The sequence below is a fragment of the Hydra vulgaris genome, chromosome 03 (genome assembly GCF_038396675.1).
Source record: "Hydra vulgaris chromosome 03, alternate assembly HydraT2T_AEP".
Classification (NCBI taxonomy): Eukaryota; Metazoa; Cnidaria; class Hydrozoa; order Anthoathecata; family Hydridae; genus Hydra; species Hydra vulgaris.
Genome location: NC_088922.1, coordinates 16,405,001 through 16,428,273, shown reverse-complemented (window position 1 = coordinate 16,428,273; position 23,273 = coordinate 16,405,001). Strand labels below are relative to the sequence as shown.

General features: G+C 26.4%; 1 protein-coding gene and 1 long non-coding RNA gene across 2 annotated transcripts in view; one reads left to right on the top strand and one right to left on the bottom strand.

The window, feature by feature from the left end:
- Positions 1-4,842: 4,842 nt before the first annotated feature.
- LOC136077666 (uncharacterized) lies at positions 4,843-8,050 on the bottom strand. Its single transcript, XR_010637167.1, has 3 exons — positions 7,875-8,050; positions 5,196-5,290; positions 4,843-5,075 (listed from the first exon to the last, which is right to left on the bottom strand). It is a non-coding gene; the product is annotated as an uncharacterized LOC136077666 (long non-coding RNA).
- A 7,444-nt stretch (positions 8,051-15,494) lies between these two features.
- LOC100199042 (alpha-adducin) overlaps positions 15,495-23,273 on the top strand; it is a 35,702-nt gene continuing 27,923 nt past the window's right edge. The window contains exons 1-2 of the mRNA XM_065792483.1: positions 15,495-16,373; positions 16,546-16,675. Coding sequence (XP_065648555.1) covers positions 15,909-16,373; positions 16,546-16,675 — 595 coding nt within the window. The 5' untranslated portion in view covers positions 15,495-15,908. The remainder of the gene's footprint in view (positions 16,374-16,545; positions 16,676-23,273) is intronic.

The following is a 23,273-nucleotide window of genomic DNA, read 5'->3' as shown; positions in this document are numbered from 1 at the left end:
ATATGAAAGGAATAAAAATAGATTAGTACAGATATTCAATACCTGAGGGAGTATAATTTTAATGTTTTAACAATGCTGTTAAAACATTGATGATTAAAGACTTTTCTTTCAAACGTTTGAAAGAAAAGATTTTAACAACATTGGTATAATGACATTTGTTTAAACATATGAACAATTTCATTTGTTTTTGCCAGTCAGTCATTATTTCTTAATTATTTCCAGATTTAGAAACCTTATAAAATTTTTTTTGGAGGTAATCTATCATTATATCTTGAATCTGATCTACTAGTTCCCCAAGAATAGTACTTTGTAGGACCTTTGGTCTTTATGTTTATCAAACAAATGTCCGAATATCAATCCGATAATCACTTGCGCTACATTAAGTAGTTCTATTTTTAGAACACAAACCTTCGCAATCATTATAAAAGATTCATAAAATGGTTTCTTTTTTAAGTTATACTTATAACTTTTTTTTCAATTATACTTACAAACTTAGTGATTAAGTGTTTTCCTCGGTGTCAACATAACACTTGCGTGGGTTCAATTCCACCTCTAAGCAAAATACATTTTTCAGTTTTTTTCAATCTTGCCGCTATTTTGAATACAAACCATAACAATTTAAGCAAAAATGACTTATAACTGTTAGAGAATTTTTCTAATATTGTAAATATATACGTTTGTACATATATACGTATATATGTACAAATATACGTTTACACTTACAGCCGTTTGTACGTAACGCTATACAAAAGAAATTTTTACATTTGCGTAAAATTAAATATTGTTATTACATATATACTTACATATCTATATATAAATTTCTTACAAAAATCTGCCGAGAGTCTTTTTCGCCATTGCATAGTGCCTCAAAGAGGTCAGAAAGTTGCCAAAACTATTTTTCCAAAACTTGGGTCTCAAAAAAAGCGTATTTTAGAAGATAGTATAGAGATTTTAGAAAACATAAAAATTTTTCCTTAAAATATTTTGGCAAAAAAATTATTTGAAAAAATGCTAAAGACTCTTAAAAAAATGTCAACAAAATGTCTTTCAGCAATAATACAAAAAATACTTACTTTTATTACAAACGAATAACATCTTTAAAATCTCTATAAAATACGCTTCTTTTGAGACTCAGGTTGACGTACTTTTGAACAACTTTTTTTTCGACAATATTAGGGACTTTTCCCCAAATTCTAAAAATTTGAACCCAAATATCTTTACAACTTGACGTGATGGTAAAAAATGAGTTGCATATTTGAAATCATAAGAAGAAATCCTACATAAAAAACAAATTGTTTTCTTGGCACCAGAAAAAAATTTTGTTTTTGTTGACCTGTGTTATGCTTCATAAAACTTTTATTTTAAATCCTATAAGCAAATATCTTTTGTTTCATAAAGGTCTTTTTCTGCCCTTTTTAGCGATGTATCATTTGATAGTATTGACAAAGTATTTTTAGCGATGTATCATTTGAGAGTATCGACTAGTATTGATGCATCATTTAATAGAATTTGATAGTATTTGATAGTATTTGATAGTATTGATTAGTATGGATTAGTATTGGCGATTTCTCTTATTAGAATGTAAAAACCATCTCAAGCTGAGTTTTTATTACTGAAAATGGTTTTTATTAATATGAATAAACTTAAAATTATTCTTTTAATTAAAATAATATTTAAAAAAAAGACATTTTTAGTTATTTTTAACTAATAGTTGATTCATTCAATAAATTATTCTTCATTTTTGACTTTAAATCGTAAGGAAAACGAAAAAAATAATTATTCCAATATATATTTCACTCAAAACATTTTATGCAAGATTATGGCAGTTAATTATGCTGTTATAATGCAATTGTCAATTATTTTATTGTTAAATAAATCATAACTATTATAACTAAAAGTATATTATTCGTAATTAGTTATAAATTATTACCGGTTAGTCTTCTTAATATGAATTGAATGAGCTGAATATTTTGTGAAATGTTTCAAATTCTTCAGCTTAAATGAATTTAAGTTGGCACGAATTTTTTGAAATTCTGTGAACCATTTTTTTCATAGAATCTTTTGAATTCAATTTTTCATAATGAAATTTTTTTCAGGATCAACTAATAATTAAAAATAACTGAAAAAGTTTTTTTTTATTATTATTTTAATCAAAGAAATAATTTTAAGTTTAGTCATACTAATAAAAACCACTTTCAATAATAAAAACTCAGCTTTAGATGGTTTTTACAATCTAATAAGGGAAAGCGCCAATACTAATCAATACTAATCAATACTATCAAATGCTATCAAATGATGCCTCAATACTAGTCAATATTAGTCAATACTATCAAATGTCAATATTAGTCAATACTATCAATGTCAATATTAGTCATAATCAATAAATAAGTCATAATCAATAAATAAGTCAATAAATGCCAATATTAGTCAATACTATCAAATGATACATCGCTAAAAAGGGCAGAAAAAGACCTTTATGAAACAACTGATGTTTGCTTATAGGGTTTAAAGTAAAAGTTTTATCAAGCATAATTGATTGCAAAAAAGCAACAGATTTGTTAAACTATTTTCACTTAACTCTGTAAATTAAGTTGAAATGCGCAATAAATTTGTTAGATTCGTTTTTTCTTCAAGAATATCAAACAGCAAATAATTCAGATATAAAATTATGTCAAAATATGTCCATAGAAAATATGTCTGACATATTTTATGTCAGCAGAAAATAATTCAGACATAAAATTATGTCAAAATATATCGATAGAAAATATGTCTGACATATTTTATGTCAGCAGAAAATAATTCAGACATAAAATTATGTCAAAATATGTCGATAGAAAATATGTCAGACATATTTTATGTCGGCAGAAAATATGTCTCAGACATATTTGACAGATAACAACCCTGGTCTGGACCGTGTCAACGTCACGGAAGTTTTTTAATAATTAAAGGAAATATCCAGAAGTTTCCAGAAGCATGCAGAAGCTTCCAGAAGAAGCATCTGGAAGCATCCAGTAGCATCCAGAAATATCCAGAAACATTCAGAAGCATCCAGAAGCTTCCAGAAGCATCGAAAAGAGGCATCTAGAATCTTCCAGAACAGGTTCACACAGGTTCATTTTACTATATAAGAGACATGTAAATCGACATGAATTCAGTCAGTATATGGAAGTCAATCAGTCAGTATTATCAAGACATTTTATCGAAGTAAGTTTTATCAAAGTGTTTTATCGAAGAACATCAATACAAGAAAAATAATGTATCGGAGCGAACAATCAGACAACGTGCTGTTGAAGCCGGATTGTTTTCTCAACGCCCTGCAAAGAAACCGTTGATTTCACTAAAAAACCAGAAGAAAAGACTCCTGTTTGCTGCATCTCATATTGACTAGAATGTGCAGAAATGGCGAACTGTCTTGTTCAGTGATGAATCGAAGTTCAACATCATTGGGAGCAATGGCATTTGCCGTGTACGTCGACCGGCCGGAAAACGCCTCGATTTACGTTACTGCCATAAGACCGTGAAGCATGGTGGAGGCAATGTAATGGTCTGGGGGTGTTTTTCTGCTAACGGTCTAGGTCCAATACATCGAAACGATAGAATAATGGATCGTTTCATGTATAAAAATATCCTGAAAGATGTTATTTTACCTCATGCTGAATGGAATATGCCAATAAAATGGGTTTTTCAGCAAGACAACAATCCGAAACACACTGCAAAAGTAGTCAACCAGTGGTTTCAAGACAACCACCTATCGGTGATGGATTGGCCGACCTCAATCTCCGGATCTTATTCCTATCGAGAACCTGTGGGAGATCGTCAACCGCAGAAATAATCGTGAAGGTGTTCTTAATAAGTATCAAATGTTTGAACAAATCCAAAAGGCCTGGGCAGCGATTCCACAAAGTTTCATTGATCACCTGATTGAATCTATGCCTCGAAGATGCAAGGCTGTAATCGACAACAAATGATTCGCCACGAAATATTGATAGCGAAATACAGCTTGGTCAACATTTTGTCGAGTTGCACTTGTTTTGTCCAGAATGAAGTCAACTTTTTTTAATACTTTTGGTTAATTTATTAATTTTTGTGTACAAATAATGAACTTTGTGATAAAACTTGAAGAACTTTGTCTCTAAACAGTTACATAGTTATTTCTCTAAATTGAAAAAATGCAGCACTTTTATATAAAGAAAGTAAATTAGCATTATTTGGTTGCACTCGTTTTGTCCGATACTGAATATATATATATATATATATATATATATATATATATATATATATATATATATATATATATATATATATATATATATATATATATATATATCAATACAATTTGCAATCCACTTGCATCTTCCCAGTGGGCACAATGACGTTGAAATAACGTTAAAACAACGTCGCAAACCGACGAAATGCAATGTTGAAACAACGTTGAAATTTGGTGGAATTGGAAACAAAATCCGACGTTGAAAACCACGACGTTGAAACAACGTCGATGAAAACGTTGTTTCAACGTTGTTCTAACGTCTTATCGACTACAAATCATCCATATTTCAACTTCGATAAAATGAAAATTAAAAGTTTAACGTTGAAATTACGTTGTTTTAACGTCTTATCGACAATATATCAACCATATATGGTTGATAAATTGTCGATAAGACGTTAGAACAACGTTCAAACAACCTAATTTCAACGTTAAATTTTGGTCATTTGATAAAAATTATACAGCCTATTGGGTATAACTTATATCCAATAGGCTGCAGCCATGTTAAATTGCCATCGTTAACATGTTAAATTGTCTCGACTTGGATTGCGAGAAAATAAGACAACAAAAAAGCAATATTTTGCGCTAAAAGTAGTGTATTTCATGTTCAAAAAATTATTTTAAGGGAGTTTATATAAGAAATAGATAGAATGTTACCATTTTATATATACATTTTATATTAACATATTCGAATCGTCATTTACGCACCGACCGCCACCATTGGATCTGTCGGGTGCATATTTCAACAAACTCATGATATCTGTTCTGACTTCAGCAACCGTAGCAGTCGTTTTACTAAGCATGACGCTCTCTATAAAAAAAGGTATTGCTTGAGTAATTTGCAACAAGTACAGCAAGAACTTGAAATTAAAGCAGCACCAAAGCATCAAATTGTGTTTTTCAATAACAGATAACATTACTCATGACTTACCAACAACAACCTTACAAATGTTTTTGCCATTAAATTTCTCTTTACCCTTGCCGCCAGCCATGTTGAACTTTGATTGTAAACCATTGGTCATCAACCTACAACAAAAAGTTATTATTTTTATAAATACATTGATACAATATCAGGTTAAGTATACATTATTGACACAATATCAGGTTAAGTATACATATTTGACACAATATCAGGTTAGGTAGCCCAATGGCACCGCGTATACCGCGGAATTCCGAATGATTTTAAAATTTCAAAAATTCAATGACTTTTTTTTTTGTAGAAATAGGTCATTTTTAATAAAAATTATACATATATATAATAGATCATCCAGGTCAAATTTGAAAAATCCGAAAAATTGTTTGCGGAAAAAGTCCGGAGTATCCCCTCCTCCCCCTTATTTTCCCTCTTAATTTGCTTTCATCTGAGTTGCTTTTTATTTTTTAGTTTTAAATTTTATCCTGTAAGATAGAGTCTGAATTATATTCAGAATCTACTATTGCAGTAGCCTCACAATTGCTGCTGCTACAGACATCTTCATTTAATGAAGCTGAGCAATCAATATCAATGTCACTACTAAGAAGCTCATTAACCAAAACATTATTCCGTCTCCATCGCTTTAACCGGGTAGCCATTTCCCTAAACAACAGAAGGCACTTTTATAGTATGTATAAATACACTTATATGTTGTCTGAAAGTTTTCTTCCATATTTTGTTGACAAAAAGTAAAAGTTAAAATGCAAGACCGGATTTTTTTTTTATTAATTGATAGACTGCCTGCCCCAACCAAACCCTCAGTCGATGTAGCAGCACTCCCTTGCGAGTCAGGCTAAAAGATAGTAGATGTAGCAGCACTCCGTTGCGAGTCAGGCTATTTATCAGTCGATACAGCAGCACTCCCTAGCGAGTCAGGCTATAAGCTAGTCGATGTAGCAGCACTCCGTGCATGATTTACAGTAAAAAAAATAAAAATAAAAACATTTTATTAAAAAAAACAAAAATAAAAACAATTTAATAAAAAAAATAAAAATAAAAACATTGTTTATAGTGTTAAAAACATTCAGAATGTTTTAAAAAACATTCTGGTGAATTAAATTTGCGTTTTTGCGGCTTTTTTAAAAAACGATTAATTTGTAATTAAATTAATGGTTTTAACTTTCTGACAACTCGCAAATGTTGGACGAAAGTCAAAAGAAATTAAAAGTGACGTATGTGTTGGCGTAAGAATCACTTTTTTCCTTCCGCTCTTCCCAAATTTAAAAAAAATATAAAAATAATAATAACAATAATAAAAATACTATAATATAGTAGATTATTATAGTCTATATGATATATTATTAACATATCATATATTTTATGTATATATCATATGTTATATGTAATAATATCATATATATATATATATATATAAATATACCATATATTATATGTATATATCAATATATAAATAAATATACATATACAATATATACCGTGAAAAGGGGTGACTATGAACAACGGGGTAAAAATGAACATCGATGCCTAGTTTACTAAATGGTGAAGAATCACGCACTATATAATTAAATAGTGTGTTTTATGTTATTTTAATTTAGCTATTTTATTCTAAAAACTTCCACTTGTATATATATATATATATATATATATATATATATATATATATATATATATATATATATATATATGTATATACATATATATATATATATATATATATATATATATATATATATATATATATATATATATGTATATACATATATATATATATATATATATATATATATATACATATATATATATATGTATATATATATATATATATATATATATATATATATACATATATATATATATATATACATATATATATATATATATATGTATATATATATATATATATATATATATATATATATATATATATATATATATATATGTATATATATATATATATATATAATATATACATATATATATATATATATATATATATACATATATATATATATATATATATATATATATATATATATATATATATATATATGTATATACATATATATATATATATATATATATATATATATATATATATATATGTATATACATATATATATATATATATATATATATATATATATATATATATATATATATATACATATATATATATATGTATATATATATATATATATATATATATATATATATATACATATATATATATATATATATATACATATATATATAGTATATATATATATATATATATATATATATATATATATACATATATATATATATATACATATATATATATATATATGTATATATATATATATATATATATATATATATATATATATATATATATATATATATGTATATATATATATATATATATATATATATATATATATATATATATACATATATATATATATATATATATATATATATATATATATATATACATATATATATATATATATATATATATATATATATATATATATATATATATATATATATATATATATATATATATATATATATATATATATATAACATTGATAATATATATATTATATTTATATAATATAAAATTAGTATAGTCAAATATACTAACATACATAGTAAAACAATTTAATCAAACTCTAAAAAACTACTTACTTAAACAAACTCTAAAACAGATTCAAGCAAATTCTTCATGCAATACACACTGATGAAATAAAAAAAAGATCTATTTAATATTTATCACTAATGGTTCGCAAATTAAGCAATGTGGTATCGTTAAATTGACAAACTCAAAACCTTATGAAATGGCATTAGATGGCCTAATCAATGATTCGTAAAGTCGCGCATGCGTATTTGAGTTCTCAAAATGCAAAACGAACGGGTGGAACTCATAATATAGACGTTGAATTAACGTTGATTCGACGTCGCGTTAAGTTGATCGTTTTCAACGAATTTTCAACGTTGATAAAATGTTGATTTTTGGTTATATGACGTCGCGACTAAAAATCAACCGTAAATCAACGTTGAAATAACGTCGTGTGTCCACTGGGTTGCTGTTTTAACAGTTTTTTTTTAGTTGCATGTTGCTGTTTTGACTTCAAATAATGTTTATTGTGCCAGTTATGTCCAATGGCATATCATATTTTATTAAATGGTAGACATGTGTACGTAAATAATAAGTATCCATAGAAGAATCAATTCTATTTATAGTATTTGAAGTTACAATAATATTGTCTTGAATATTTTTAATGCAACAGATGTAAAAATTTTCTGTCCTTTCATAAGAAGGCTTTGTTTTATTAGTTGCAGTTAGTTTTATTTAAATCTTTTTCACCTTTTTTGTCTATGACACTCACTGCATCATTTTATCTTTTCGACATTGAATTCAACATTGAATTCAAAAAAAAATCATTTTTTAAAAATGCTTTAGGTTCATTTTTACGAACCAAAAACCTCGTTCAAATTTTTTTCCGATGCCAATATAAATTTATATCACAGTCACAAGTCTTATAAGAAATACATAACACTTCATAGAGCAGCTATGCTTACAAAAATGATTTTTTTTGTCCGAACATTAATCGCAGAATTCTAATAGACATACCGAGACCAGTATTTTTCCGGTCTAGACAGCTAGTATTATATTGTTTAAATATTATCTAGTCAATGTTTAATTCCGTTAGTTACTAATTTGCGGTTCTGTAAAAGCTCTAAAAACTTCTTTTTTGTGTGGGCCTCGTAATATTCAGGGCCGTCCCGAAGAGATTATATATGAGGGTGACGAATCTGTTTTTTGCCAACTAATGCTAAAAAAAATTTTTTGACGACTAACATATTTAAAAAAGTAATAATAATAAGGTCCTCGTTTTCCAATATTTTCCAACTGCCAACTATAGATCTCATTTCGCCGACCCAAGTGTCCAATTAGCCGACTAATAAACTTCGTAGGAGAGCTAGACACCCCTCTAGCCCCCCGTCCCCTCTCGGGACGGTCCTGATGACATTGTCCTTTTCAATGAAAATTTAACGTCGAATAATGAATAACGTCAACAAAGTTTACAGCAACCAAGTAAGTGCTGCTTTTTGTTAGATCGTTTTAATTTGTTGATTTTAGTTTTTCTGTTTGCTTTATAAGCGTTTCTGTTTGCTGTATGTTCGTCACTTAAAAGTTTTTTTGATTTTCACTTTGTATTTAAGTTTTTTTAAGCAGTTGTTGATTTTCTTTATGACTAAAAATGAAAACAATAATTAATGACAAAGATAACGGTGTAAACATCGATACTGACGTAGGTTTGTTCTAAAAGTAGTTTTTTCTTTTTTTGTTAAAAAAATTTTTTGAACAAAAGAGTTTGCATAATCCAGCGAACACAAGACGTGTTTAAGACAAATAAAAAGCGTATTAAAACGGTTTTAAACGTTTAAAACACGTCTTGATTTAATTCTAATAAGAACTTTTTTTAAAAAAGTTCCATTTTCCCAGTGTTTTCTAAAAAGTTGAATAAAAATTATTTTTATGCTTTGTTAGATAAAAAAAAAATGCGAATACCCAACCATTTCATTTTATTGAGACAAGTGTCACAATAAAACGAGACAAAGTGGTACAACAGAAACTTCAATTACAAGTTATTTACATAAGTTTGGTGGCGATTTAATGCAAAAAATATGAAAAGTTGTGGAAAAGTTGTAAAAAGAGGACAACCAGAAAAATGTAGAATCATTTAACAAATGATCTTTACAATGGCAATGGGCGCAGAAGTTTGCATTAACTTGAAATATCAGATTACATGGCGGGGAAGAAGAATCGTCCCAAAGGCTATTAAAAGTTGGTAGTGAAATAATACCTGTGAAGAAAGAAGATCTTTTTTAATTATGCATTGAAATATTGCATCAGTGCATTGTTAAAGGAAATGTTTCTATTGTTGAAAAGATATACGGAGATCCTGAACAAGATGGTTATTAAAAACGTGTGATTTTAATACCCACTAATGTGGATTCATTATGGGGCAATGAGGAAGTGCTTGAATATCTACTAGAAGAGATCAAAACGTTTTTAAGTCTGGTAAAATTGTGACTGATAACCTTAATTGAAAAAAATATTTTCCCGTTGAGTTTATGAACAGCCTAATTCTTTTTTATATGCCTCCTCATTATTTAAAATTGAAAATTGGTTGTGTAACTATGTTACTCAAAAATTTATATCTCCAATTTGGATTATGCAAAGGCCCAAAAATGAAAGTTTGTGCTCCCAAAAAAACTTATATTGATGCAGATGTTTAGGCAGTTGTTGCTGGTGATAAACAAGTAATTGTTTTTGAATTTAGTTGGCTTCATCAAATTATAATATGCCTTTTGTTCTAAAAAGTCGTCAGTTTCTTGCCAGATTGACATTCAATAAAAATTAATTAAAGTCAAGGTCAAGTATTTGATAGAGTTAGTTCATATCTAAAAAAAAACTGTGTTTCTCTCATGGTCAACTTTATATTGCATGCTTAAGAACAAGAGCATTTCAGAGTTTGTTTTTCGAAATTAATAAACATCCCATTCAATGTAAGATAGAAAGCAAATATTACACAACTAATGTAATATTATAATAATGTTAAATATATTTTGAATATAGAAAAAGTAAAGACACCAGAACTTCCTAATTTGGAAAGCGTCAACTTTAAAATACTTCTAATTTAACGCCATATTATTTTTTTGTTGTCTTATGGATTCATTGATATTCTTTTTAGTTTAAAATTCTTTTAATTATACTCTGCGCGTGTTTGAAATACGTTCTTTTAATTTTATTCTGCGCGTGTTTGAAATAATTTGATTTGACGTTTAATTTTAGTGTAATATGTTTATGGTTTATATTATATGTTGTTGAAAATGGATGCACCTGGTTTTACTTTAAGATTAACTAAAAATTAAAATTAGTTTAACAAAATTTGTAAAATACAATTTGCTGTAATAAAATTGCAGCAGTTCTATTTAGAACTTTATTCCATTATTTGGAAATTATTTCCATATTTTTTTGCTTTTCTGATAATTTCACAATTTATAAGAAGTAATTATGACCATTGCTTTTTTTAAGTAACTAAAAAAACATTTGCAATTTGTTTGAATTGTCTTTTAAGTTTATAATAAATTCAAACAATAATTTTATGGGTTTGCAATCTAGAGGGTGTCTAGATGCAGTCCTTATAACTATTCATAAGAAGTAATTCTTGTCCTTGCATATCTCGAAAAGTTTCCAAATATAAAACTACGAAATTTTTGATTGCTTAAAAACAAACAGCCCAGTTTCTCTGAATATATTATTATTAAACAATATTTCTGTAAAATAATTTTTAGGTACACTCTTTTACTGTTCAGCGAATACTTTACCCGAATTAACAAAATAAGTATCAAGAATTGAACATGAAAAACTAAAAAAAATAATTCGATAGTTTTTAGCAGCAGGTCAGCAGCATGTCTTCAGGAGATCTTCAGCAGGTCTTCAGCAGGTCAGGAATTCTTATTATTCATACTAAAAGAAAGTTTCTCTTACTGTTAAATGAAATAAACTCATTAGATTAATTAATAGGAACAATTTGGAAGAAACTCTTCAAATCCTTATATATGACCCCTTTCTTTAGAATCCTTGTTTGTGAACTTTATTGACCCATTTATACTGTATAAATTCTTTTTTTTTCAAACTTTTTTACTTTCATGTTTCCTGATTAATGCTCTATATATCAAACAAGGATTCTGAAACAAAAAAATATATATCCAAAAATATCAAACAGTTCAGCTTAAATAAAAATGCAATAACTAAAGTCCCACGTAATAACCAGGATATCCATCTGAGCTCTCCCAAAAACTTAAAGATTTGCATCTGAGCTTTCTGAAAAATTGATCGTCTTCCTAATCTTTCCAACTCATTTAATTCGTCGTTGTAAATTGTTTAATCAAAAAAATCTAGTATTGTTTGAAAGATTAACGCTCTTTGAAATATTTACGTTATACTAGTATTTGGTGATTGCACTTAATATAAAATTTTAGCCATTGATTAATTATATTCAGTTTTATTTATATTTTTTAATTTACGTCAATAGCGTATCAAAAGTATTTTTTGAAAGTGCTGAGTTTTTCATTCTTTGTTTCAAAAATAATTATTTTACTTGATATAAAACTGATTTGGAATGATAAATTATGCATATAAAACATATACGATGAAGACTTCAATTGTTATGGAAATAAATTTGTTATTTTGTGCTATCAATTTTCAAAACACAAGTAACAAACCTAAGGACACGGTGGGTGTTTATTTGTTTTACAAAAAAGTTTAAAAATCTCATATTAATGAAGTTAATATCAAATGTCGGATTATATAATGAAAGGATATTTAAGGTCTTTATTTAAACTTAAAGTTGATTACAAAATATGTACACAAGTAAACACATAGAACATGGTATTTATATATTTAAGGTGGCCTATAATTTGTACACAATATGAATAAATATGTACACAAGTAAACAAATAGAACATGGTATTTATATATTTAAGGTGGCCTATAATTTTTAAAAATAATTCCAAAATACTTCCTCCTTACTTAATATGGTTTTATGTTTATTACTTAATATGTTTATTACTTAATATACTTAAAATCCTCATTACTTAATATGGTAAAGGTTTAATAATATATGTATAAATACATTTCTACATATATTAAAATTTGCACATTCTTAACACCTCGTGCAATATCTGTCCCGCTTACTCTGTGCTATCTTTCTAACTCGACTTCTGACTTTCACTCTAAAATTACTTCGTTTTTTTTAAATTCACTTACTCTTGGTCAACGATCCTGGTGATGACGCTCTTTAGTGAGTTAAACTTGTCTTCGCTGGCCCGGGTATGTGCCCTCTATATGGCAATTAGCCGGAGGAGCATAAACCACAATACCCATTACTTAATATGAGGTTTAACTAAATAAATCAAACAATTTTTTTGTAATTGACAAGTCTTAGTTTGTGATCGATACGTATCCACTTGTAGTAATACGCTGCAATACAGTACTCCAAGTAGTTGCATGTTTGTTGACTTACCATAAGATCATACTATAAGACGGGTGACCATATTTTAAAATAACATAACCGGGACACAAAATTAAGTATAATAAAAAAGGGTAAAAATAGGTAAAGGCTGCTTAAATTAGTTGCCCGGTGATTCCGAAGCCCCCAAAAATGGGATTAAAGATGTCAAAAATATTTTTTTTTTTTTGAAAAAAAGTGAAAACATTTTTTCCGAAAAATCAACATACATACATAAATACTGAACAATCTTCTTGTTGTCGGCGTTTTCTTTTAAACTTTTATAATTTGAAGAAATCTTCGTTGTAAACGCATTTCACGCTTTGGCATTCAAATTAAACTATACTTAAAAACTAATTAAAAAAAACATTCAATCTGATGTTAAAAAATTTAAAAATAGAAGTTTGTTAGAAAATGTCTATATCTAATTTTGAAAAAAAAGAAATACCAGTAACAAAGAACTTTAAGTTTATTTTAAAAGCAATATATATATATATATATATATATATTATATATATATATATATATATATATATATATATATATATATATATATATATATATATATATATATATATATATATATATAGCCTCTGGGAAATAATTTATAGTTTGAAAATAAATAAATCCGCATAAATAGTTCTTTCATCAAATATTTACTCCGTTATTGATTTTTCTTTATTGATCTTTATTGATCTTTATTGTTTGTTTGTTTTACTTAGTTTCAATGGAAACTTTGTTTACAATACTCTGGCTAATAAGGTAATTGATGCATCGGTAACAATGAATTAAAAAATTGTTTTATAATTGTTTTTTTTGTTTTTTTTTAATACAATTTGTTTTAAAACCAAAACAATTGACTTTTATGATAAATTTTTTCGGGACGCCGAAAACCTGTTTCCGAGACTCCTGTTCACTTTAACTACAAGGAAAAGAAAGTAGGTTGCTCAAATCCAGTTTTAGAGCCTTTTCCATGTTTTTATCAAACCTATGTTTCAGTGAAGCCGCTATGTTTGTAGTTAACTATTTTGGTGGGTAAGTCACAGCAAATATAATGGCTAGATTACGAATTTTCAATCCTCAAAGAAGTTCAACGGTTATTTTTAAAATAATCCAAGGATTTTCATCTGCTCTGATTTGAAACGATTTTATTAACAAACTACTTAATTTAAAACTTAATTATACCAATAATTTTTTTCATATTTTCTCAGAATGTTAGAAACATTCTAAGAAAATACGAAAAAAATTAAAAGATTAAATTCCTAAAAACTGTCTATAGCTTTCTAAAAAAAAATAGAAAGTTTTCAAAACTGAAAATCTGTCGAATAAATTATGTCAAATGCCTACCATAATCTTTAAAAAACCGACTATAAGTTGACAATAGCCTTCATTGGGTTGGGTGAGGAGGGTGTTTCATACCCCTGTAAAACTACTCTTGGTTAGAAAATTTTTAGATTGTTGAAGCTCGAACACAAGCTGATATATTTAAATTTGACTCGATATAAATAGAATGTTTTTACTGGTGTGTCGAGAAAAAAGCCCAAAATTTTTCAACTCTAAATGGTCCTCACATAAAAGACGTTTTTATTGAACAAAAAGATTTAAATACATATTTAAACTAAAATAATGTAATAATTGTATTAATTAAGAAAAAAAAGATAGCGTGTAGTTCTAAGGGTATACACCTAAAAAAAACATAAAAAAAAAAACATTGACACTACTGTATATGGGTTGATAAATATAATAGTAATAAAATGACTTAAAAGTGTTTCTAGCTGATTTAAGTTTTTTAAATTGTGATTTGTTTTTAGACAACTGTCTCAACATAAGTTGCACTAGAGAGTTTTATTGCTTGTTGGGGGTACCTAAACTAACGTAAGTACTTTATTTCCATTTAAAATTCCTTTAGTTCAAGTATCGTTTTTTATGGATGAAAAGTTTCCGCATAATTGAAAGTCTTTTGAACAAACTTTATCTGCGTTTTATATTTGTAAATCAGTTGCTACTGTTTTACAAATATAAAACGCAGATAAAGTTTGTTGAGAAGACTTTGAATTATGCGGAAAATTTTTGTTAATAAAAACCGACACTTGAACTAAAGCAATTTTAAAATGCAAATAAAGCACTTAGGTTTATGTACCCCCAATTTTATGTAGGGCGTTTAAAAAAACGCTAAATAAATTAAAAATTGCGTCAATCTTATGTGCACAACTTTTAAGTTGTTACGTTTAGGAGCTTAGGGAATCATAATGGCATCGATATATTGACGAGATTAAAATATTTTAACATGATTAAGTGTTGAATATTATCAATACTCACATGCGTACTATCTAGAATAAGTATTACTGCTAACTTATTTGCCGTACCGACATTTCTTTTCTAATTGTTAGTGCGAATAATAAACGCAAACCTGATTTAATGTATTTAATTATTAAAAAGTTAATTTTGCACAATAGATGACGTCAATTTATTGATAGGAATAAATATAATGAAAGATGCTCTCACCCATATTGTTCTTATAGTATTTTGATCGTTTTGTTTATAAAGTATTATTTATATTAGACTATGACTAAGTATCACTTTTAGACATTAGTTAGACAGATGACCAATATCATTTAAAAATATACTCGAGTTCAATATGAATGAGGAAAAACTAATTTCGGATTTAAAAATTAAAATGACAGGTAATAAGACACGGAGGTACTCGCAGCCAGATACAAGACGAGTAGTTAGACAACCTGAAGAGATATTAAGAGATGTTAGAGGTCTAAAACTTCGACAAAGAGTTTCTTTAGTTCTAGGTGACGAATCATTTAAAGAAGAACTTGAAGATTCTATTAGAAAAGCCTCCGCAAACGGAGTATCATCTGGTAGTAAAATTCGCTCTTATCAAGATTTTTTACTTCCAGTTTTTCAACCAAGTTTAATAACTGTTGGTAGAGGTTATGGGAATGCAGCCACAGCATTACCCATAAATGATATTAGAGGAGAAAATACTATTAAGTATAGTAAAGTAAATAAATCTCAAAGATGCAAACTTGCTGCAGTTTATCGTCTTATAGATATGTTTGGTTGGTCTGAAGCAATATTTAATCATGTTACAGTATGTTTTTACTCCATAATATATAAAACAATATAGATTTAATACACAATAGATGTTTATCTATTGTTTTATTTAGTGTTCATTAAAAAATTTTAGTTTAAATAAGTTAAATATTCTAATAATTGTCCATTATTGTATTTTTATTTGCACCTCTAATAATTCCTATTTTTAGTTACAAGTGAGTGATAAAAATGAATTTTTAATAAATCCATTTGGTTTGTTGTTCAATGAAATTACTGCATCTTCATTAGTAACGTGTGACCTTAATGGTGATATTATAGACAGTGGAAGTACTGGATTATGTAAGACATTCAACTGTGAAAAATATTTACTTTTTATTATAAAAATAAAATTTATATATATATATATATATATATATATATATATATATTAATTTTATTATAAAAATAAAATTTATATATATATATATATATATATATTAATTTTATTATAAAAATAAAATTTATATATATATATATATATATATATATATATATATATATATATATATATATATATTATATATATATATATATATATATATATATATATATATATACATACATACATTTATACATATATGCATAGCTGTCAACTTTAAAGATAGGTATTAAAGAGACTTTATGATATTGCCAGACCACGATGTATTTACCTGAATATATCTTTACCAAATAAAAAAAAAGTCCTTAAAGTTAGACTGACTAAATATATTTAAACATTATCATTTATTTCCATCATCATAAATATGCATTTTTAGAGTAAGAAAGGACATTCGATATATGTGTTAATCCTATTTTTGTTTTAATTGACACATTTTCCATGGCAGATAGGAATACTACTAGAACATATTTCAGACAAACAAAAAACAAATCAGATCAAAAAACCATTTATAAAATTTTTTAAAAGTAGAATTTTAGATGGTTAAAACTTGCTAATAATAAAAAAAGGAGTTTTTCAAATTTTTGGTAAATGTGGGAGGGAGATAAATTGTTCCTTAAAATTCAAGAGACTCCTGCCAAATGGTGGAGACTTGACAGGTTAGTGTGTGTGTATATATATATATATATATATATATATATATATATATATATATATATATATATATATATATATATATATATATATATATATATAAGATATGAATGGAAGTCATCTAAAAAAAAATCATCATATACATTCAACACATTTTTTTACAATAAGTAGTCTGTTGAATAACTTTTAAATTTGTATATTTGTGTGTGTGTGTGTGTCAAGTTAACTATGTTAGTTTTTGTTTTCCTTATATCTCAAATTTATTGTAATTAGTTTGCTTTTAGTAAATAAAACAATATATATTTGTGTGTGTGTTTGTAAATATATATATTTATATATATACAGGGGTCTGAATAAGTGTCAGATATTGGTGCCCCCTCCCCGCGCTGTTTTTGAGACCTGATTTATGAGGGCAACCAACCATTGTTCATTTTAACTTTAAAAATAAACAATTGTATGTTGTCCTCTAGCAGGTCTTGATAATGGTCCAAGGGGCAGCGATGTAAGACTTATTTTGACCCCTGTATATATATATATATATATATATATATATATATATATATATATATATATATATATATATATATATATATATATATAATCTTTATGTGTTGGCTGAGTGCATACTAATACATAGTAATAAATTAGTTGATTAATGATTTAGAAAAGTATTTTATAATGTAATGGTGAATTTCAAAAAAAGATTCAAAAGTTGATAAAAATCCAATTATTGAAAAAATGAAAAAAATCTATTCTGAGTTTTGTGTTTAATATTTAGCCATGTGTCTTAATTTGAAAAAAAAAATACAACAATTGACTACAGAAAACAGTATTTATAAAAAATCTTAATTAAATCAATACAAATCAAAATCCATTTGTTAATTTATCTTAAACCAATGAATTATTAAGTGTTTTTTTTTTGTTTATTAAGTTTCAACAATTTAGTATTTAAAATGCATTGTAGTCCCAAATAAATATTTCACAATGATTTTGTCAAGTGGGTGACTTCAGATTTCTGTTAAGAAATAAAACACCAAATTTTGAATAATTTTAAAACACAATTTTTTTTTCAGTATTCATTCTTTGACAAAAAATTATTAAAAAAAGGAAACAGTTAATAGCAAAAAAAATAAAGTCTGTATATTTTAATAAAAAACCTTTCAGGTTTTAATCATATGAAGATCCTCTTATAAATATTTTTTCAGTTTTTTGCATTTTCTGCTTACTAATCAACACAAATATTTTCTCCCTGGTAAAACAACTGATTTGTTTTTCCATGCAGTGACTTTGTTTATCAAGGTTTTATTTTGTAACTAGATTTGGGAGTGGGTCATCACAAGTTTTAGACTTAATAAGGTAAAAAACAAACAACAACTTAAAACTCAGTATTATTATCTGGATTTTATAAAAGATTATCTGTACTTTTCTCCATTGTATCCAGATATCGTTGATATAATGGAGAAAGTTAGATAATTCTTTATAAAATACAAGATAATCTATTCTTCAAGCAGCTTTAAACCACATTTAAAAATCCAAATTGCTAGTATGATAAAAGAAATATGAACTTCTTTGGTTGAGAATTTTTTATATTATCATTTGTTTTGTTTTTTTCTTATTTTTCTGAAAAAAATAATAATAATAAATTTGGTGACACCAAATGTTATTTATCATGAGTTAATAGCAATATTCATCTCTAGTTTTAAACAAATTCTGATTAAATTTTACCCTGAATATTTTAACTTATTATAAATGGCATATTTTGTGGGGACCCGTATTTTTTAAACTTAATTATATTTGCAAATTGATAAAATAATATAACATAAAATAATTGTTTGAAAGTTTTTATAATGATTATATTATTCTTTAAATAAATTATTCTTTTAATCTTCAGTGTGTTTATGAATATAAAAACAAACATTGTAAATTTATTGAATAGTTCAAAAAACATTAAACATAAAGTTATAAGCTTTTAGTTAAATTATAACCACAAAATCAAATTGCATTTGCCTATTGAACTTTTTTTTTGAATTTTTTTAATTAACAAGTTTAATGATTTGAATAACTCTTTTTAAAAAATTTATAAAATTACGATTGTACGACTGATGATGATGTTATCAAATTTGTATCCAGTTATTTATTAGAAACAAACAGGAGTCATATGACAAGCATCAGAGCAACAAACCACTAATAATTTCTAATGACTGCTTTTTAGACACAAGAAATAGTATCAAATGACTCCACATTTATAAGCAAAGATACAGGGGTTCCTACAAATAGTTAACAGATGTGATGATAGAAAACCATTAAGATTTGTTAGCAAAAAGTTGTTCAATTTCTTAATTTGTGTTTCAATACACAATTGTGTCTCTACTAAAACCGATAATCTGACTGTACTATGTAAGCTAGAAGAAAAACATGACTAGATTGATAGGTAAGCTTCTTGTTACTACATCTTTCGCATCTTTAAAATTAGCTTTAAAGATGCATTGTGAAAATTGACTAAAGGACAATTCCATGTGAAAATATTCCAGCGCATGCAACCTTTAGTCTCAGATTCAGCTGATTTTTATACCACTCAATGATTTTAATAAGTTATAAACATCCCCAAACTTAAAGATAAATATAAATACGTTAACTTTGCCTTGAACCAACAAAAATCTGCCATTTTTAAAAAATGGTTTTGGTCTTTGTTTCTGTTCTGTGTGCAATGGAAAGCTGAAAATTTTGAGGCATGGAATCCAATAACACATTTAAAAATGAACGATAATACCTGAAATTTGAACTTTATCACAATTTTACTTGGTTGAGTTAAATTACAAGAATGTTGATGTAGCTTGATTTTTTTTTTAGATGTTCTCAATAGTTTAGTTAGAGTTGTTACAAAGAATTGGAGAGTAGTTTTTTCTAAACAGAAAAATAAATATTCAAATATAACTAAATTTATTACTTATAAAACAGGAATTATAAAAAATCAAAGGAAAAAAAAAGGTGGTACTTTTAGGTGCTTAATACATAAAAGTGGGCATTAATTAATTTTTGAAAAATTTTCCTACCCACCCAGACCTTTTTAAGACCCCCTCCGCTCATTTATTTACTTTTACTTTTTATGAGCAAAGAAACTCAAAACTAAAAAATCTTCAACTATTATTTTCTAAAGACCTAAACCACTCTTAAAAATTATAAAAAATTAAGTCACTTAAAGAAATAAAAATAACAAAATTTAAGACCACCTACATATTTATTAAAACCCAATTCCCCTCTCTCCATTTGTTATATCTGAACAAATATTCCCACCCATCCTTTTTTCCCACTTGACCATATATTAAACACCTGAGAGTAATATAACTACAACAGTTTCGATCATATCATATTGTTCTTTTAGTTGTTGTTGACTTGTTGTTTCTGTTTTCTTGGTACTTTTATGAAATCTTTTATAAAGAGTTATAAAAAAATGCAGATGCCTAAAACAGAAATAAAAAGCATTGTCAAATGTGCTCAAATTTATTACTTATAAAACATTTTCATATTTATCAAACTGAGACAATTAAACTAAAAGACAAACAAAGTACTCTAAAAAAGAAACCACCAATTGATGATGACCATAAGGGTCCATAGACTTACTTTGGATATCATTTATAGTAATATCTATCTGTAACTATGCTTACCCATTAAAGGAATAATGCTAGCATGCTAATACTAAAAGCAATCAAACTAGTTTGTTGAGTTTAAATATTTTTTAGATTTAAATAATTCTTGAATTTCTAATGTTTTTTTACAACAACATAAAAAAAGCTGCATCTGCAGTTTTGTAATTAAATTCACTCAATAAAATGAGAACAAGTTTCAAATCTTAGTGTGTTTTATTCATTTTTAAATGTTTTAAGTTGTGTTAATGGATTCCATGCCTCAAAACTTGCAAGTGTACATATTTTCATCTACTCATTGCACACAGAACAGAAACAAAGACCAAAACCATTTTTTTAAATGGCAGATTTTTGTTGGTTTATAGCAAAGTTAAAATAGTTATCTTTGAAACTAGTTGGAACTAGATGATCAAAGTTTGGGATGTTTATAACTTATTAAAATCTTTGAGTGGTGTGAAAATCAACAAAATCTGAAAATTAGGGTTGCAAAAAATTAAATTTTTTCACAAGGAATTGCCCTAAATTGACAAAGAGCAACTAATAATGTTATCTTTAAGAACTTTTTATCTCAGGAAAAAGCAAGTTTTATAAAAGGTTTTGAAAAGAATAGAGTTCAGACTGTTGTAGTTTTAATGAAAATAATAACAGAAACAATAACTATTGTTATTGTATTAACTTTTTTAGAAACAATAACAATACCTGTAATACTATAATACAATAACAATAAGTATTGCATTGCAATTCTTCTTCATAATACAATGACAATATCTGAAAAAAAAGGTATTGCAATGACCCACTACAATAAAAATGAATACTATATTGTAATTCTTCTTTATAATACAATAACAATTTATTGTTATTGTAATGTCAAAACTTAGTCATGTGACCAGGCCCGTAGGAACAAAAATTATATGGGGGGGGGGGGGATAATACTACTGGGTAGATCAAATAGTAGTAGGTCAAAAATTTTTGTCAAAGAAACTTATGCCAAAAATACGGATAACAAATTAGGTCTTTTGTATCCTTATTTTTTTTTTATATCTTAATTTGCTACGAGCCTGATGTGACCAGAAATAGAATCAATAATCATATATTATTTGTACCCTATTTCAATAGGGTACAACTAATATATGATTATTGATTCTATTTATCATTGTTTGAATATCACTTACCCAAGTTGCAAACTTTATATAGCTCTATAAAAGTGAGTTTTATTTAACCTGTTTTTTTTTCTTATACTGCTAGGGATAGATATGTGTTTATAATCAATTGCTATCATTTCTTCCACTTAGTTTTTTCTTTTACAGCAGACACCAAATGTTTAGATTACCCTTACTCTAGTCTGATAGGTGATGAGTAGTGAGTAATCTGAAAATGTAAAAAAGATTGTTCCAAAAAAAAGTTCACATGTTTAGACAATATAATATATAGTTACCCAGAACAATGGTTCCTTGATTCCATAATGCTGTAATTTATTACTCATCAGCGGTTAATTATATTAAAAAAAACAAAAAAAACATACGTACATACATACAACAATTAGCAGAAATGTTGTGAAACGTTGATTGTGAAAAATGTATGTGAACTAATCACAAAATAAATAAATTTAACCACACTGAAATAATTTTAGCTTAGAGCAAAAAACCCTAACTGAATTACTTAACTACTTATTAACCACCGTGTCCATTGTATAAATATACTTGAAACAATTAGTTAATTAATTATTAATTTTTTTTTAATTAATTAATAAAAAATGTTAAAAAAAAACAAAAAAGAAAAAAGACTTTGCGCTTTACGTAGTTAATCAATTAGTTTAGACGTCGTCATCCGGTGAAACATTTAAATATCAGTGTTGACAAAATTTTTAAAAAATCAAAAGTTTCACTTCACATAGTAAATATTATCTAATTATAAACATATAATAAATTATATATTTGTATGACTTTAAATGAGTATTATTAATGTTAATTCTAAATAAATTATTCTTTAAACATTTATATCATTGAACTAAATAAAAAAATTAAATGTAAATGGTTGCTAAAAACAGGTGCCACGAGCACCTCTGAATTTAATATTTCTTAAGTATACGTAGAATATATACTTGTTTGGCTTTCCTGGCTTCACTTCACTTTTCAAAATAAATAAAATTATATATGTCCCAGCACTTCATTACAATAGTCATTGTAATTGTTTCACATCACAGCAATACAATACAAAGGTTTTA